The sequence below is a fragment of the Lygodium microphyllum genome, chromosome 26 (assembly GCF_053477565.2).
Source record: "Lygodium microphyllum isolate KBCC chromosome 26, Lygodium_microphyllum_v1.1.10, whole genome shotgun sequence".
In the NCBI taxonomy this organism is placed as follows: domain Eukaryota; kingdom Viridiplantae; phylum Streptophyta; class Polypodiopsida; order Schizaeales; family Lygodiaceae; genus Lygodium; species Lygodium microphyllum.
The window spans coordinates 75,018,032-75,037,789 of record NC_141160.1 but is presented as its reverse complement, the minus strand read 5'-3'; the positions used below and the strand labels follow the sequence as shown (position 1 = coordinate 75,037,789).

The 19,758-nt window shown below is 39.5% G+C and overlaps 1 protein-coding gene across 2 annotated transcripts in view; it reads left to right on the top strand.

The window, feature by feature from the left end:
• The first annotated feature begins 8,541 nt into the window (after window positions 1-8,541).
• EMB2785 (elongation factor family protein) overlaps window positions 8,542-19,758 on the top strand; it is a 64,203-nt gene continuing 52,986 nt past the window's right edge. Inside the window, exons 1-3 of one of the 2 annotated variants that reach the window (XM_087667764.1) lie at window positions 8,542-8,997; window positions 12,052-12,126; window positions 12,282-12,432. In XM_087667764.1, coding sequence (XP_087523890.1) covers window positions 8,656-8,997; window positions 12,052-12,126; window positions 12,282-12,432 — 568 coding nt within the window. In that variant the 5' untranslated portion in view covers window positions 8,542-8,655. The remainder of the gene's footprint in view (window positions 8,998-12,051; window positions 12,127-12,281; window positions 12,433-19,758) is intronic. The other variant, XM_087667763.1, reaches the window with a different exon arrangement.

Sequence of the window (19,758 nt, the reverse complement as noted above, 5' to 3'; positions counted from 1 at the left end):
GGACAAATATAGCAATCTCTTTGTCCTATCCCTTAAACTTGCTATACCAAGAATGTGATTTACATGTCCTAAATCCTTCATTTCAAGATTTCCATTAACCTTTTCTTCAAGGCATTAATCTCATACTTGTTTTTCCCCACTATCATCGTCTACAGAAGGAATCAACATTATCAAGTTGTCATATTTAGTCTTTCTAGTGTATGAGTAGCGATCTATCTCACTTCTCTTGTAGCCATGAGACTACATAAAGGCATAAAACTTATTGTATCATTCCCATGGGGCTTACTTTAATCCATAATCACTCTTTTATAGCTTCTAGACAAGTTTTTCTTTTCCATGTTCCATAAAACTCTTTAGCCACTACATATAGATCTCATCACGAAGATCACCATGTAGGAATGTTGTCTTGACATCCAATTATACAAGTCCATATAATCCTTAGCCACCAAGGCAAGCACAATGTAAAGAGTTGTCAATTTCACCATAGCTAATAATATTTCATCAAAGTCCGCACCTCTTTCTTACTTAAAACCTTTGGCCACTAATCTTACCTTATACTTTGGTTTAGCATCACCTGTAACCTTCAACTTATAAATCCTCTTCCATGGCAAATAAAATTTTCCCTTGGGTAAAGGAACCCAACTGCCAAGTCTTATTCTTCATAATGGAATTCATTTCACCATAGTCAACATTAGGCCAAAATCTCTCAAGGGGACAAGAGATATGAGTACATCTACATAGCATAATGGGTTGAATTAGAGTGGGAATTTTAGCCTCCACTATATCTTCACGAGGCACCATAGAGCTCTCAACTTGTTACTTAGTAAATATCCTTGCTTCCTTCTCACTAGTTGAAGCATCACTTGTGTCCTCTCAGTCTACAACTCAATAAATCTCTCTACTTCCTCCTTACTAGCTAAACCATCACTTGAGCCCTCTCACTGTTCAGTTGTGCACCATCACTTACCCTTCACAACAATATAATAGGTGTCATTGCATCTTGGAAAGTAACCTTTCCTGTTTCCACTTTCTAAAGAGGCTACTTATGCATCTTCTTCACATTGAAGCTCATATCATTACTATAGACAATCTTTCTACCTTTTGGATCCAAAAGGCAACATAACACCTTGCCACTCTGTCCATAGCCCAAAAAGTTGCACTTTGTGGATTTTGTTTCTAACATATTTCACTTTTCGTTCGGCACACACACATAAGCTTCACAACCAAACACTCTTAAGTGATCATAAGAGGGCTTCTTGCCTGACCATGCCTCTTCAAGAATGTCACCATCCAAAGTAGTATTAGTGACATGTTTATCAAATGTACAGCAGTCGCCATAACATCCGCCCAAAATCCTTAAATATTTACCACAATGGAAGCATCCTTATCATTCTTTTTATCCTTTTGCTCATGCTTCCATTTGTAACAATCCTTCTTAACATTACACGATTTACCACAATGGAAGCATTCAATGCCTTTCTTGGACCTGGATTTGTTGAGTGACTATCTGTTGTCCTGATTCTTGCCTTTACACTACTTTTTGCCTCTTTCTTCCTAAGTTGCCAATGCTTGGCCATTTCTACCTTGGTCCATGGATCTCCTGCGTATCTCCTCATCCAATAAATTACCCACAACATCATTCAACTTTGACTCACCATTTGGAACTAAATTACTAATGGCTATCCTAAAGGTATCCCATGATACTAGCAAGGAGCATATTTTTAAAATTACCTTAACCTCATCTTTAAACTTCAACTTTTGAGCTTGTATCTGATTGAATATGATGTCCAATTCATTGGGGTGGGAAGCAATAGTAGAGCTCTCCTTTATTCTCAACTCAAAAAACTTTTTCATGAGATACATCTTGTTAGAGAAAATTTCATTCTTATAAATGTCACATAGCGTCTTCCATAAGTTGTGTAGTGGCCTCATTCACAACTATATACTACACAAGTTTTATCAAGTGTAGACTAATAGTGGATTTGGCCAATGCATCGAACTTTGACTAATCATCTTCAGACATGTCTAATGGTTTTCCATGTATGTCTTTAATGGACCTTAACTACTTATTTTGAATCGGGATATATTAGATCTACTCCTTCCACATACTAAAGTTGGTACCATCAAACTTTTTGACATTGTACGATTCCATGTCCGTTGCTGAAGATAAAATCGTTTGTGCAAAATAGCAACCAACTATCAAGTGGCAACAGCCACAGGAAATCAACAAACTACACCACAAAGATAGTAGACTTTTATAACATGTGCTTAGTATATACCAAACCTAAGAGAAGATAGTAAATAATTCACAACTCAACAATAATGTCTATATCACTGTCTAAATGTTATGAAAATCACTACATATAGTTAATGTATAGTAATACAGCATCAATGCTTCCTAAAAAATATAACAGCATAGGAATATCCAAATGTTTAGAAGTACATTAGAAGACTCATCTCCTTGAAACCACAACAATAGATCCAAGAATAGTGTTCTTTCTCATTTGTGAGCAAATATTCATGGATAATATGACCATTTGTGTAGCTCAAAATTTGCTACAACACATACATTAAAGTTTCTACTCTTGTAATACTTGCTGGATATAGTAATAGCCAATAAAAACTTCCAAATTTGTGAAATCCATAAATTGCAACTTGTGTGCAACCTGAAATTACTTGTTTCTAGTAGTCTATCAAATCACTAGTTAGTAATGCCTAGTAACCTGTATACATTATTTGTAAAGTGGACATTGTAATCCTTAATCTATTTTGTCATTTTTGAATAACTTATATTGAATTGCAGAAAAAGATAAAACAGCTTGTGCAACCATTATTGTTGGGGTTGCAACAAGGGGGGGGGGAGAGAGAGAGAGAGAGAGAGAGAGAGAGAGAGAGAGAGAAAGTTATATTAACGTCTTCTAAAGACCAAAACTGGCCTATGAGACAAACTGTGATACAACTGATGAGGTCTAGCTATCCAAAATAAAAGTGCTGAATGAAAAGCTAAAAACTGGAAATTGAAAATACAGTGCTGTGAGTGTGATAAGTGTCGTGTATGTGTATGTGCGTATGTAGCTCTGGTACTCCAGATAATGGCTACAAAAGGGGAACAAATGTCGGCTGTGATAGGGGAACAAATGTCAGCTGTGATAGGGGAACAACTGTTGGCTGTGATAAAGTGGTGCGATGTGTATATGTAACACATGCTGGGAGATATACTATCCTGGGATGTAGTAGCAGTCGTCGAAGTCGCTAATAGCAGGTGATCCCTCCTGGATGCAGGATGTGGTACATCGGCGGTGGAGAAAGAGCAAATTGGAGATCTGAGATCCAATGTGTCGAGTGTCGTCGGATCTCAGTCTGCTGTCGATGTAGATCAAGAATCCTCAGGATCTCCTATCGGTGTGGCTATGGGGTCCGAAACCCACAAATCCTCGTGCGGCGTCGGGTACGCTGGTCCTCAGCCTGCTATAGTGTGAGCCCGGAGGTCTGGCTGGAGGCTGGTACAATAGCTCTCACTCTGTCTGTCTGAAAGAACTGTGTAATAGTCGTCTGGGTGGGCCCCTCTCTGACTGGGACCCGCTGTGTGCTTTGCTCTCTGATGTGCCATGCCTCTCCCAGAAAACGGCCAAATGATCTCTGATCCATATCAGTTATACATCCCTGAAGTGAGTTGCTCAATGTGTATCTAGATCTCAACTCTGAGTATGCCGGGCATCTGAGAACAAAATGCTCCTCACTCTCCACCTCTGATCTGTAAAGGGGGCATATCCTCTCCTCCCGTGGGATGCCACTGGTTCTGCCACTCTCAATCATAAGCTGATGTGATGATACCCTGAGCTGTCCAATAAGAACTCTCAATCGATGTGGCATATAGATCTGCATATATCTCGGAATCTCTATGAATCCCTGCTCTGATATGCTCAAGAACTGTGTATAATAATGTGCCATCTTCGATGGCATGGCTGTGCACAGAGAGAGAGAGAGAGAGAGAGAGAGAGAGAGAGAGAGAGAGAGAGAGAGAGAGAGAGAGAGAGAGAGAGAGAGAGAGAGAGAGAGAGAGAGAGAGATGTGTTTGTGGGGCGTCCAGTAGCTCTCTTATGAGTAGCATCTTATTATCTTACCGCTCAAAGAATAAAGAATGAGTGTGCACATATAGTTAGGGTTAGTGAGTGACATGGGTAGCTAGTCACAATGGCCTTTACCCCAACATGAAGAATACCTTGACTCTATACTTCCTAGACTCTTGCATCCTTTTAAGCACAACTTGTTCTAAGAGCTAACACCTCATTGACAGAGTCTACAATGCTAAGTGCTTCCAAGATTACGCAAGGTATTGTAGTCTTAGCTACCTTAAGTATTGCGGTAAAGACCAATGGTCAATAAGCTGTGGGCATGCCTTGTATATGTGTACACTATATAGTCATATACAAATAAAAACAACAAAGAATAAGATTACCATTCATTTTTGTACCCACATAACTGTCTTGTGTTTTTCTCTTCTTGAACCCTCTCGTAGTCAATAACTTCTACCTTGCATCACACCATTGCTTCCCTCTCATTAAGGGTAGATATATCTGCAGGGTTATCATCTATATGGATCTTGACAAGCTCAACGCTCTTGTTTTCAAGCACCTTCCCAATGAAGTGATATTTCACCTGCATGTGATTTGTCTTTGCATGAAAGATAGCACAACTGAATGGCACCCTAACTATCACACTGCAATGTGGGTACCTCTCTTGCAATACCCACGTCTCCTGCTAGATGAGTAAGCCATATAAGTTTCTTGTAGGCCTCAATGGCTACAACATACTACCTCAATGGTAGATAAATTTGTGCATGCCTATAATCAAGAGATCCAAGAGTTTACACTGCATGTAAAAGTGGAGACAAAACTTGTGATATACCTCATGGAGTCTACATTCCTCGAAATTCAATATCTACATATCCAAGAATAAATGCATTCTAACATTTGCATAACAAAAATGGTCACTACAATTCGTGACCGTGACGCGGTCTAGAGACGAAACATATATATATGGTGGTCTAAAAACCCTTATAAACCCACATAAAGCACTTTACCTTAGTATTTGTTGGTTGTCCAAGCCCTACATAATGTGAAACACTGCTGGTTGCCTATCCTCTCAAAATACTACTCTATGGATCTCAATTGTTTTAATGGTATTCTTATGCATTTTATTATAATTAAATATAACACAATGGCTACATACTATCTTCTTTGATTCGGGATCCCATGAACAATGCCTATTACACACGATTCTCCATAGCCATGAAAAATGCATTTCTTAGACTTAGGATCAATATTACTCCTTGCCAAACCTTAACTCCTTTAGTAACTTGCCAACCAATGACTTACTAGGAGACCTGTTGATCAAATATACTATTGTCTTTATAGCTTTAACCTAAAATCCATTAGTGAAACTGAGACTAAAGAGCATATTATAGATCCTTTCCTAAGTCATCGTGTTCATCTTCTCATCCACATTTTAAGTAGGATTCTGAGGAGCTTTCAACTCTCTCTTGATACCATAGTCTATACAAAAGTTTGTAAATGCATGTGAGGTATAGTCTCCACCATTATCACTCTTCAAGCACTTAAGTTTCTTGCTTGACTGATTCTCAGCAAATGTCAATAAGTTTTGAAATGCATACAACACATTACTCTTATTATGAAGAGGATAAGTCTAAACCTTCCTTATCGCATCATCTATAAAAGTGACAAAGTACAATGCTTTGCCCAATGAAATCTTGGATAGTGGCCCACACAAATATCTATGAACCAAATCAATACATTTTGATATCTTATGTAACATTTTCCTTTGCTTTCTAAAGAGACGATGCTCACAAAAACCAATATTAAAAATATATAGACCATGAATATAGTTTAAATGGCACAAAGTTTTCATTCCAATGACTAACATATGCCCTAAACAACAATGCCATAAAGTGATATATGGTTGTTTAGTGAACTCCTACAACATGGTCTTTGACACCAAACACATACAAATGATACAATATATCTAGATTTCAGCCCTTTGGCGACAACAAGAGATCCCTTGCAAATGTTCAACACATGATCACCAAAGATAACTCTATAGCCACAATGATCAAGTTGTCTTGTATTAATTGAACTCTTTATCAAGTCTAGAATATGTTGTACATTCTACAAGATAAAAGACATTTGGTAATGACAAGTGTAGATCTCCAATTCCAACAATGTTGCATGCCTAGATGTTTCCAAGATGGATGCATCCTCTTTTCCTAGCATCATAAGTAGAGAACCACTCCCTATGTGGAGTAACATGAAATTATGTTCATGGATGGTCTAATGGTTTATAATGAAGTTAAGTGGTCTTCCAATTGGTTGGCAAAAGCTCAATTCCATCTTGCCTACTAGATCCTATATACCATTTTTGAAATGCTTTAATGTGCTTTTTTTCATAACACAAGATGTTGAATCAATAGCCATTGCATAGCTAAAGAGTACAAAAATTGGCCAACTTTTTTTTAAATGATTATGGGAGCAACAAGATTTAGAGTTAGGTGCCTCACATTTGCACTTTTTTTTGTAGATTAGAAGAGGCAAAGCTAGGTGCCATAGTATTGGTACTTTTATCCTAGCCACAATGACATCATCTTTGGTAAAACCTTATCATCTGCCATGGTCTAAACTATCATCTAGCCAAGTGGTATTGTCTTTAGTAATTGCTTATCATACACCATTGCCTTACCTATAGTCTAGCCAAGAAGGCCACACACACCCTCACTTTCAACAATATGAGCTAAATGACATTTGACAATAATCATTCCTCCTTTTTTAAACTTTAGCACTCAAGTCCCACATATTTCATGTGAATGGTTCATGCTAGAGTGTCCTACCTTTGTTAATATGTGCCAAGGGATTAACACCATCCAAATATTAACCAATTTCAAAGATAAACTACTGATAATAAATGTTGTTAGAAATAATAATTACTAGAAGTAGTACTAAATAACAAATGCCATATATAATAATAAATAAAGATAGCAAGTAATGAGGGATGTTGAGAATGTTAAGAATAGACTAAGGAGAGGCCCAACTTCTCTTTGAATTGTATCTCCATTTAGTTTTTAGTCTTGTGACTAGTCTGAAGCATTTTAGAGTTATTTTGTAAAATACTTGAAGCGCATAGAGAATTGTTATTGTAAAATTGTTGAGCTTACTCCCATGCAAAATTTGAATGAACCTACAATTAAAACAAAAATGCTAGTAAGCCTATGTGTAGAAATATATCCTACGAGTTAAATACCACAATCATGTGAGAGAGAGAGAGAGAGAGAGAGAGAGAGAGAGAGAGAGAGAGAGAGAGAGAGAGAGAGAGAGAGAGAGAGAGAGAGAGAGAGAGAGAGAACCTTCCCTTGCTTCTATTATTATTCTACCCTTTCTTTTAGACATAACATTCTTAGAGGTGAATGACAGATTAGATCAAAGAGACAATTTGAATTGTTAGGCCATTAGAGCTCCTTTGGTTGGTAGACCAAAGTTCAAATAGAGAGGTAGAATATGGTGAGCTTACGACACCTAACGTTGAATCATCCTTTGCTTTCTTGCATTCATGGGTTTGAGTGGAGAGAGTATTGTTGGTGCAAAGCTTAAGGATAGCTTGTGCAAACAAGAGTGGAAGCTCTTGAAAGAGTAAGAGTTCTATTAAGTTTGATCGTTGTGTTTAGCTCTCATGAGGCACAACAATAATGGATACACTTTGGGTCTATTAGGGAGACACTTTGTAATGTATTGACATAAAAAATCCAAAATCATTGAATCTATTTGTGTTGAAAAGCCAAAATTGCCAACAAAAGCTTTTGATGTCCAACACAAGCACACATTAAAGATGAAGACAAGTGCACATCACAGTTAACAATCCATAAACCCACCTTGCCATATTGTAATAAACACTCCACAAATTGAGGGAAAAAGGTACACAGAGAAAAGAAAAAAAGCAAAAAGTGTAAAATATACCAAAACGAGGGAAGAAGCATTGGTTACATCAATTAAATTGATGTAGCATAATTTGAGCAACAACTTCAGGGAAGACGAGAGGAGGAATGGATCGCATGAATGTTTGGCCTTAAATATAAAAAAAAATAAGCCTTACATAAAAAAAAAGAGACATTTTGATTAAGAAATCGACAAAAAGCCTAAAAAACTAAGGGTTAAAAAAGGCAATGTTTTTTCTGACGAAGAAATTGACAAAAACCTCTTGATGAAAAGCCTAAAAAATAACAACATTTTGTCTTAATTTCTTTAAAAAAGCAATGTTTGGTCTTATTTTCTAAAATCTTGGTGTATGATCAATGAAAGATTCACCCACCTACCTATTTACATACTGGGAGTAACCATAGGGGTCCTTTATTTAAAAAAAAAAACCTGCTAATTATCGAAGATTAGTTGATTTGGCAATGCGATTTTAAGGCTGGGGTAACCCACTCGCAGGCTTGTAGACGAATTGGCAAAACCTGTTGTAATTTCACCCTAAAAATTGCTTCTACATAAATTAAGGTGGCTGCTTCCGAATCACTCTCTTCAGCGCGCATGGCTTACCGAAGCCCGTCGCACAAACACCAGCAGGTAGGGTTGATGCCGTGATATCACAATGCCAGGGCCTCCATCGTTCCTGCGCTCGGCCTACGGAGTCCTCTCTTCCGGTCTCAAGCGCAGAGCACGAAGCTCCGGCCCCGGCTGGAGATGGCAAGGCTCCGACCGGAGATGCTTCTCTTCTCCTTCGTCTTCCGTCGCCGCTGCAGAACAGGGCGACCCCGGCGCGCTCCCTGATCCCTCCAACATCCGCAACTTTGCCGTCATAGCTCACGTCGACCATGGCAAGACCACGCTCATGGACCGGCTTCTCAGACAATGTGGGAATTCTCTCTCCCAGGAGCGCACCATGGATTCCATCTCTCTGGAGCGAGAGCGGGGCATCACAATCGCTTCCAAGGTATGTACAACATAGCATCAATAAGTAGTACAATCGCATCAGAGGTATGCACGACATTGATTGAAAAATTTGCTTCCAAGGGCTATGCACAATTGATGGTGACCAACTTAAATTAGTATTGGTGAAGGGCTCCACATTAGAGGTCAATCTATAAGATCATTGTTTAAAGTTATGGTTACTTGTTTTTGATGGCCACCTTTATGAGGCCTTTATTATCTAAATAAAAGTGCATTGGCCATTGCTTTTTAGAGGCATGATGTACAGTGTGCATTACAAGCTATCTACAGAATCTATGGATTGGAAAAGTGACTATTTGAAGCATAGTGCACAACATTTGATATGGTATGTACGGCATTGCTTGGAATAAGTATTGCAATTACTTTTAAGGTATCTATGAATAAGTTTTTGATATATATGGCATGACATTTAGTGGGCATTTCAAGGTATCTATGGATTAAAAAAGTGAGTAATTGAAACTAAAGGCGTGACATTTGACATAGGCATTTTAGGATTACTTTTATAAGATTAAAGGAATGAGCATACAAAGCACGTGACAAGGCATTTGCTTCAAGGTGTGACATTCCTATTTGGTAAACTCATTACTTATGTTGGGACTTCTATTTTAATGTCATACAATGGAAATATTTAAATTTTGTGTAGCATTTGGCCCAAAGCAACCTAGCTTGTATATTGCATCTTAAGTGACTTTGGTGTATTCCAAGATTAGTGCTACCACCATAGCAACAATCTTGTGTCAATTGAGTTGTCCCTTATTCTTTTGCAAAACATTGGGGGATTAACTTTGTCATCTAGCATTGTAAGGGTTTGTCAAGATGTGCTAAGTGAGGATTGAATATTATAGGCTGATGTGTTAGTGGCTGGCTCTTCAAGGGACTATGAAATCCATTTTATACCTTTTGTTTCATAAACCTTGGGTAGCTATGATTCAAGCATCACCTCACCTTTTGGGCTAATCCTAGTTGGAATTACATGTCCAATTTTGCATTGGGATAGTTTCACAAGTAACTTAGTTTTGCCTTGAAAGTTGTAAAACAACATGTAAGTTATGTACATGCTCCTCTAATGACATTTTAAAGATCGGTATGTGATCAAGATTCGAGGAAGAAAACTAATTACTTTTCTAGATACATATGAAAAATCAATCTTTTATCATCTATTGAAAAGTTGTAGTACTAGGTTAATCATAAAGGTAAAACCAAAAATTGATAATGTCTATGCCACGCACAAAATTTGCTTTAAAGGGCTATGCAAAATTGATGGTGACCAACCTTAATTAATCTTGGTCAAGGGCTCCTAGGGAAGATGGAGTAGCATAGGACAAGTGTCTTGTCATATAACATGAGGCATGACAAGTGGTAGGATATTTGGAAGCTTGTGTGACAAGTGTCCTAACACTTGTTTTTTCTCTCTATCCTTCCTTTTTGGGTTAAAAATAGAAGCAACCAATTTGGTAAGTATCGTTGGAACACAATACTTACTATTTTAAGAAAGTCATGTCTATTCTTTAGAACTAGCATTATTAGACCAATCCTAGGCTCCTAAAATTTAGAGGTCTCAAATAATTTAGGGACCTTTTCAAAATAGGTGTGTGATCTCATGTGAAAGCTCTTTGTGGGTACATTACAAAAACAATGTTGGAATCTTCATATGAGTTTTTCCATGCAAAGATATATGCATTTTTGAGTTTTCAGTCTACATGTGCACAAAGTGCAAACATTCCACGATCATGCCTTTGTGGTAATCATAATTGTTTGTTTTGGTGGATTTAGGCCACAATTCAAGGCAGTAATCTTTTTTGTGTGCGAGCTTGACTTGATATTCTTGAGCTCTGGTCATAGATGCCCAATCGGGTCATATAGGCAGAAGTGTTTACTATATTTTCTTTAATCCATTGCTTGAATCACTACTGGAGATCAAAGTTTGGCCACACTCTTGGATAGAGGACTTATGTTTCTTGTGAGACATTCTCCATCTAGATTGCTTTCTCAGTGGGAGAATGGTTCATCTTTTGGGAACTACCACAAGAGATCTAGAGGTAGAGACTATAGGGTCTTAGAGGTGTTCGAGTCATGGTAGAGACGGTGATAGAGGAAGTCCCTCTTGAATGGATGACAAATATACCCTTTTCTAAGATTTAGATGGATCTTTTCTTGAGAGTGGACATCCTCTTTGGGGCCATTACTAGAGATGAAATCTTTACTTTCATGATGGAGCAAGATGGTTGCCTTCACATAGAGGAATTGGATGAGGTAAGAGTGCATGGGCTGTTCTAGACAAAGGTTTCATGGCATAATACGGAGGGAGATGGTCCATTGACCCAAACCTTGATTGATGGATGTAGGCATTATGCTTGTTAGAGGAGGCCCTTGGGAGATTACAATGGGATCTAAGAACAGGTTTGGAGAGACCCATTCCTTGACAAGTGAGGCAATGTAGCTTTCTTTAGCTATACCACCAAGCTGGGGAGGAGGATTCAAAAGCCGCCTGTGCAGTTGTTGGTTTTGGTTTTGGAGATCCAATTTGGTAGGTTGAGAGGTACGCAGAATTCATTTTAGATATTTATCAAATCTAGAGAGTATGTTCCAAATCAAAGCAAAGCATCTTATTCTCAGCTCTGATCAGACAATATTCTACAGGTATGCTGCCTTTGACATGTGGTGGTCACTGACATTTCCACCTTCAAAGTGTTTATTAGAACTCCTTATGTGACAGCTAGTTTCTCCTGCATCTATTATTGTTGAACTGACCTGTTTTATTCTTATTTAGTTAGTGGCCCAAACCTGGATGTTCTGCCCTCATGTTTTAATAGTCAATCTCACATCTTGAACGTTGTTATCATGCAAACATTTCATCTCTAGATGGGTGGTGATGCTGACTGAAAAACCATTTGAACCTCTGTTAATAAAGATGTTTATTCATGTTATGCAGAATTTAACCTGCTTCAGCTGGGTGAAATGCACTGGTGTTGGAGTCACGTACTGAATGATATTTTCAGCATTCAAATTTGACAGGGTTGAACTCTATTTTTTGCAGTATACGTCAATGTCCTGGGGAGGGGTGGACCTGAATGCAGTGGACACTCCTGGTCATGCAGATTTTGGAGGAGAGGTCTTTATCTAGCTGATCTCAAATGTCTTTCATCTTATGCAAGCAGCTAACATTTACCCGTGCGAATTGCATAGTTGTGATGCTCACTGGAAAAATATTTTGTTCAAGGGATATAATGATTTGGATAATCACTTTGTCTTGTGTTATGCTGAAAGGTGGAAAGAGTGGTGGGAATGGTTGAAGGTGCCATCCTAGTGGTGGATGCAGGAGAAGGTCCTCTCGCACAAACAAAGTTCGTTGTGGCAAAGGCCCTGAAATTTGGACTACGTCCCATTCTTCTGCTGAACAAAGTAGACCGTCCTACTGGTATGAATCTGTAAGCCAATTGTAGTCTCAGTGAGCATTTTAAATCCCTCAGTTACAAGTTCTATAAATTTCAGACCCATATTTCTAGCACTATTGTTCTGGTTATCTGCCTTAATACACTCAGTATGATGATTATGAAAAGATTCCTGTACTTGCCAGCTTGGAGGTTAGTTTCATAAGGAAGTTGGTCTCAACCTTGCAAAGAGAAATAGTAGGTGAGAGGTGCGTCCTTCTTGGTCCTCTCGTATTAGGGAAAGGTCCTCATGGCTTTGGTCGTCTGCAGGGTCCCAGTCCACATGATTTGCAAAGTTTCTTCTCTCATGCTTGATGTTTTATTAAAAGGCATTGTCCAGACGGGGCATTGGTAAAGTAGGCCAATTGTATTTGAGTATATCGGCAGACTCTCACCCCACATGCTTCATTAGTTCTTTCACAAAAAAACTTAGTCTTGCCTCTTTCTTATATTGGGTATTTACAAGCAAACACTGTGTCTGAACTTGGATATTGATGGGAAGCCTTAGTTGGTGGTAAGGATTTTACTTACTTTATCCAGCATGTCAATGAGACTTTTTGAAGGATAGGTTTATCTAGGTAATGAGAAGCTATTTTTTCCGATTTATACAAGCTGTAATCTGAGTTGTCTAGCAGGAGATTTTGCTATAAGGTCTGGTTTGTACTTATGGTGCAATGAATCATGAAGCAAAGTGGTCACCTGGAGCATAGTGGAAGCATGCTATTTGTTGCATAATTGCATCATCAAACAAATTATTAGTTAGTGCATAGAATGCTTAAACGTAAGTGCTTGACCCACCAGGCTGTTAAAGTTTACTCGATGAGAGTCCACCTAATTAGAAGAAGTTATTTCATGTGGTCTAAACATAATGGCCTACCCATGAGACACAATGAGGCTTTTATGTGATGGCTTTATAAAATGCATGTGCACACACTGATTCTTGTCAGTACGTTGGTTTTACGAGGAGATGATGCTTAAGTAAAAGGTTTGAGCAGGGCTAACAAGCAGGTTGTTGTTATTGTACTTCTTAGGGGTCAGCATCCAGTTGACAGGAAGAGTGCCCTGGCTGCTGCCTGAGTGATTGGCATGCTTGCCTCGCAAGCTCTTATACAGTATCACAAAAGAATTTGATTATATGGGCTGAAGAAAAGGCATGGGGCTGCTAGTAAAGTCTTACTATGCAGCCTAGACTCTGCCCTTCATTTATGTCAACTTGATGTCACACCCCTTTGATGCGACAGTACTTTGACCCGTTTCTTGTAATGAAACCTGAAGTTCACCCTGATCCTTGTAAATTCAGCAAGTATACAATGCAAATGCCTTTTTTTTTGGGTTGTACCTTTACTTGTGATTGCAAGCAGGCTCCAGAATTGACTTCTTCAGTGCTCACGTTTGAAGAGTCTGCATAGAGAATCGAGATAGGTAGCCAGCAATGTTTTGATTGAGCTTTGAAATTCGACTGTGCATTTTAAGTGATTCTGAAGGTCTTTAAGTCCAATGTTACTGTATCTTATAACTACTGAACTGTTGGTAGATTGATCCAAGTAAGATCAAGGAAGTGATTTGAGACTAGTTTCAGAATGCCCAACAGAGGGGTTTCAGTATGAAAGAAAAGTCTTGTGGTTTAGCTGTATGAGTTAACACTGGCATTCTGAACTGACATTTGCACAATCATGTGATATGGACTTGTATATTGATAACTAAAACGTGGGAATAAGACATAATGTTCATGAGCAACATGTAATGGCATAAAAAAACTCTCAAATATCATATGTATCATTGCAAGTTTTTAGAAGAACAAATGAGCTGGTGAATCGCTGTGATGCTAATGCATGTTGATTATCCAAACTTTACTAAAAGCTATAGGTTTGAAAAATGCAATAAGCGAGTCTATGCTAGATTTAGCATGCAGATACTTAAGATCTGAAGCATTATAGAGTAAAAGGGTATCCTGATTGGTATCTTTCTGATGACTGGAAAACTCAGTGAAACTTCAGGTACATAATTAGTTCTTTACTTGCACTTGAGTATAGCTGTCAGATTGGGCAACCACTTCAGCATTATTGCATTGTGAATTGGTTCATGTTTTTAAGTAAAAGCCTACTACTTGCCAAAGATTCTGAGACTTGTAGAGACCATAGAGTTTGCTTCAGCATCATGGCTGCCTAGACTGTGCAGGTCTTATATTTGATAAAGCAGAGCCAATATGTAGTTTTAAGAGCAAAGACTACAATAACTGTGCTGGGAGCTTCTATCTCAAGCATCTCAAGTGTAATATGGGGTCCAGGTTGGTAGGTATGTGTAGCATAAGCATGATCCATACACACACAACCCCAAAGCTTTTGAGGGTTGGAAGTCTAGTGGGATCAAGAGTTGGGAGAGAAATAGAACATTACAAGATCATGCACATAGTTGGTAACAAGACGATGTTTGACATAAAAAAAAATTAATGATGACAAATTTAAAGTGGCTGAATAATGATTAAGATCACACTAGAGTTACCCCAAAGTGAGCCACTAGGTATATTCAAGCAAGTAGAAGCGAAGAGTGAAGCACTGACCTAGATGGAATGAACAAATGTATTGTCATGTTTGACATGCCAAATAACATATAAGTATCCAAACAAACAACCCAATATAGTTCCTAGAATCCATGAAGTATACAAAGCTAAACCCTATCTTAGATCATGTGTGATGTGTATACAATGATGGTAGCGATACAAGCCTCTAGGAACCCCCACGTCCCATTTTATAGCTGAAACCAGCCTTCCTTCCCGGATAAGGTGGTAAAGCTTGATCAAGCTCTGAAATATAGCAATTGATAATTGAGCATAAATTGAAATGCACACATTACCTTAACAATCTTGGACAATAGACACCTTGTTGGCCCCAAAATTGGCTCCCCTTTCAGTATTTCTTTAACTTCAATTGCTAATGGATCAATTACAAGTTGAGATTCTCTGATCTCCTTGGCTAATCCAAAAGCCCCTTGTTGTACAAACTTTCAGCAAGCAATTTGGGCCAATTGCCCCTTGATTTTTTATCCAGGACTTGGACAAATGGAACGACCAATTGGCCAAATGCCACTCCAATTCACAATGGATGGTCAGGTGAAACCAGGCTTCCTTCTTGGAATGGGTGGTGATAACCTGATTTAAGAGTTAATTACAGCAATAAATAAATGCACATAAGATGAAATACACACTTTACCATAACATTCTTGGACAATAGACTCCCTGTTGGCCCCAAAATTGGCGCCCCTTGTGGTATTTCTTTAGCTTCATTCAATTAGGAGTAGAACTTGAGATTCTTCAATCTCTTCCTGATAACCAATTGCTCTTGCTGTCATAAATGACTAGCAAGCCTTTTGGGTCATTTGCCCCTTGATTCACCCAGGCCTTCTTCTCAAATTTGACCCTTGGCTGGCCAAATGCTGCCCAAATCAATTTGGGATGGGTTGGCTCTTGAAATTCCTTGATAATCTTCAATTATTAGTTGTTGATTTCAGTCCTTGGTATGGATCCCAAGGTGGCTGCTAAACCCTAATTTTTGCTGTAAATTAGGGTTTACTGCAGAAATTACAGATCAGCCCACCAAAAATGATTGAGATCTCCTCCGAATGGCTAAGAATTGCTGAGAATGGCTGAGCATAGGCTGAAGGAGATGAGAGAATGCTGTAGAGAGAGAAAATTCTGAGATTTGTTGTGAAGAGCTGATCAAAATCAGCTGTTGACCTGCTGTACCAGCCCCAAATGGATGCACCAACAACAATAGGAGCATCAGAGACTGTGATCTTCAAGAGAAAGTGCATCAATAGCAATTGCCAGCTTCCCAAGGTCAAGAATATGCAATCTCCATCACCAAAATGGTCTCCAATGGCTGGGAAATTACCCTAAGAGCTGGCAACAACAGTCCAACACTTCTTCCCATCAGCTCCAAAATGGAAAAACGAGATTTCTCTCTCCCTTCAGCCCTATTTATCCTTTCCTCCACTTGCATGGGAAAGTTTTGCCAAGTGGCAGCTTTCTTAATCTATTTTCAGCAATTTCCAGCCATTTAATTAATTTTCAGAATTAATTAATTCGAAAAATTAATTCAATCCTTAATCCATGCCTAGAAAATTGACCTTGCCCATCCAAAAATTAATTGGCTAGGCCATTTGCAACCCAAAGTGGTCCCATGCATTAATTGATCCTTGGACATGCATTAATCCATTAATTAATGCCTAGTCCCTAGTGTCACCATTGACACTTAATGGCCAATTAATGGTCCTAGGGGCAAACTGACACCAAAATTCACCTAGAATCTAACAAGTGTAACTTGTTACAACTTTTGCCTTTGACATCCATTTTTTTCACAGGGTCCTTCGGCCTTCAACTGTGAAAAAGTAGCTTGTACCTCACATGTGCAACATATGTGTATCTTTTAATTGCACATTTGATTAATCCTTTAATCAAATGTCAATTAAACATGAGCAAAGCATCAAATTTTCACGTCCTCGTGACATCAAGCATTTGAAGTCCTTGTCAATACAACAAATTGTAGGTGCTGATTTCAATGTATGATGCCTTATCCTGTTGGCATGGGTCTCGAGGTGGTGGCTAAACCCTAATTTTTGTAAAAATTTAGGACTTATAGTAGAAATCCTTCTATTGTCCATCAAATCTGGTTGAGATTTATTGAGAATGGTTAAGAAATACTGAGATCTTTTGAGAATTGAGTGGAGAAGGTGAGAGAAAGCCAAGATGAGAGAGAGATCTGATTTTCTTTGTGAGAAAACCCTAAAATCTATCTGTTGTGTGCTCCAGCTTGCATTTAATGCTGTCACCTACAACCAACCACTCTCAAAATGCTCTCACTTGATTAGCAATGTTGTTGCCATCCCTTGGAAGGTGTCTCCCTTCTATCACTTGCTTGCTAAGATCCCTAGATGACTGTCTTCTATAGCAAATTGCTGTTCTCTAATAAAAAAATGGACTAGCAGCTCTCTCTCTCTCTCTCTCTCTCTCTCTCTCTCTTTCCCATGATGTAAACTAACTAAATGGTTGAGACCCAGCCTCCAAAAACCTTTTCTCAATTTGTATGGGCTTTTTCGCCAAGTGGTAACTTTCTAAATTCAATTTTCAGCATTATCCAGCCGTTCAATTAATTAAAAAAAAACATTTTGACATTGTACAAAATTAAATGTGTCCATCCATAATTAAATTGGCTAGGCCATTTGCAACTTGGAGTGGTACCCAACCCTTGTTGACTCTTAGATTGACATTCATTAATTGAATATGCTAGTCCCTAGTATCACCATTGACACTTACTGGCCCAAAATAACCATCCTAGGATCAAAATTGACAATAATTGATCCTCAAAGTCCAACTAGCATAACTTATCATAACTCTTGCCTTTGACACCCATTGCACCCTCAAGGTCCTGTCAGAAGTGGAGCAGCGGTGGAAGCATAAACATGTGCTGAGATAAATTGTTGAAACACAAGACAAAAAGAGAAAAGAAAAGAACACGATACAGATGAGAACTCAGATGTATGCACGGGAAATGGAATCCATATATCTGAACACGAGACAGTCGCATACAACAGTGAGTCACTGGCTGCGTGGTCATTGGCACTGGCACTGGCACTGGCTCCTCTCTCCACAGAGTCTGCAGATGGTGAAGATGATGATGATACTGATTGAGGAGGAGCACTGGGTATAAATAGGTTGAAAAAGTGGGGAGCAATAATGCTGGTCAGACAGCATTAATGCTGGCCGATTAGTGCATAAAAATGCTCCACTGGCATAAAATGCCACACCAGAAAAATACCTAAAATACCTAATAAAAATGCCTAGCCCAGATCAAGCTCAGACTCACACATGAGCTGACAAATGCTATGCTAACACCCTCTCTCAGATCATGGGCGATCTGAAACAATACAATAGTACAATGAAAAGGGATCAAAAACTATACAACATAGAACCACCAAGTAGAACCATGGATGCCCAAGCAGTGGGTGATCAAGCCACCACCAAGGTGCCTCGGAGAGAACCTGATGTCGATGTCGATCGTACCAAACACCTGAAAATAGAGAAGATCATAGCATGTCTCTGTGTCCATCACCAATGTCTCGCATTAGCATACAAGACCATCCTGTCAAAAATGCCCGTGAACATAGGTGACCATGGATTCCCCGCCTTTGGCCAGACCGCCAAAGTGTCTCCTCATGTGAGCTCCAGACGAAAGCCTCCCGCTCTTTGTCAGATATCCAGCTCAGTATGAACCTGGATGTCAATCCTAGCTCCAGGATTTGATTTCGCCAGACTGAAGTTGATGCGTTAGGGACGTCCCTCTCTGGAACGTGTGTACCCGTATAAAAGTATAGATGAGGCGCGGCTGCCCCATCTGAACACCCGCTCACACTCCCTCCGGCACAAGAGAGTCGTGAGGGATGACCTCATCACCACCACTAGAAAGCAGCCGAGGAAGGGGCCACCAAGCCCTTCCCGCGATCGAAAGAAGAGGATCCCTTCCGCGCCTTGGACTTCACCTTGGGCGGAGGATCAGAGTCGGAGTCTGATGAAGGAGAGAACTGATCGGTAGAGTCAACATCCCGCTTCTTCTTCAGTTCCTTCTTGTTGGAAGCCGCTAACGTCTTGCAGTCCGTCTGCAAATGTCCCTTTTTGCCACAGTGGTAACATTGGGCTTTCGACTTCTTTTCCTCGTCACCCCTCTCTAAAGCTACATAAGCCTCACCTCCATAATGTGTCGGAAGCCGCCCCTGTAATCTCAAGGATGTCTCATACTCAAGAAGCATCGAGGTCATATGTGTAAAACTGATAGGAGTCGATGATGTCTGCGCTTGCAAAGCATTGGCCACTCCATCAAACTCCAGGGGGAGCTTGTAGAGGACCTTCCCGACGAGATGCTCCTCGGGAAGAGCAGATTGCATGTGCCGAAGCTGATCCTGTATCTGCGTAACACGAAGAAGAAAAGACTGAATAGTATCTTTCGGCTCAAACTTCATCTGCTGGAGCTGGCCATAAAGTGTGACTACCCGCATGGTGGAAAGTGCCTCGTACATCTGCTGCAACTTCTGCCATACTTCAGGAGATGTCCTACAGGAGGTAACCGCCGGTAAGACCGCTTTAGAAATACACCGAAGCAACACCGAGTAAGCACGGGCATTGTCTGAGTCCCATGTGAGCACCGCTTCCTCATGGTTGTCCTCATCAAAGTCTTCAGGAAGAGGAAAAGGACGGAGAGGACGAGGAGTAGCTCCATAGACGATGTACCATAACCGCTTCTGCACAAACCAAGCTTTCATGA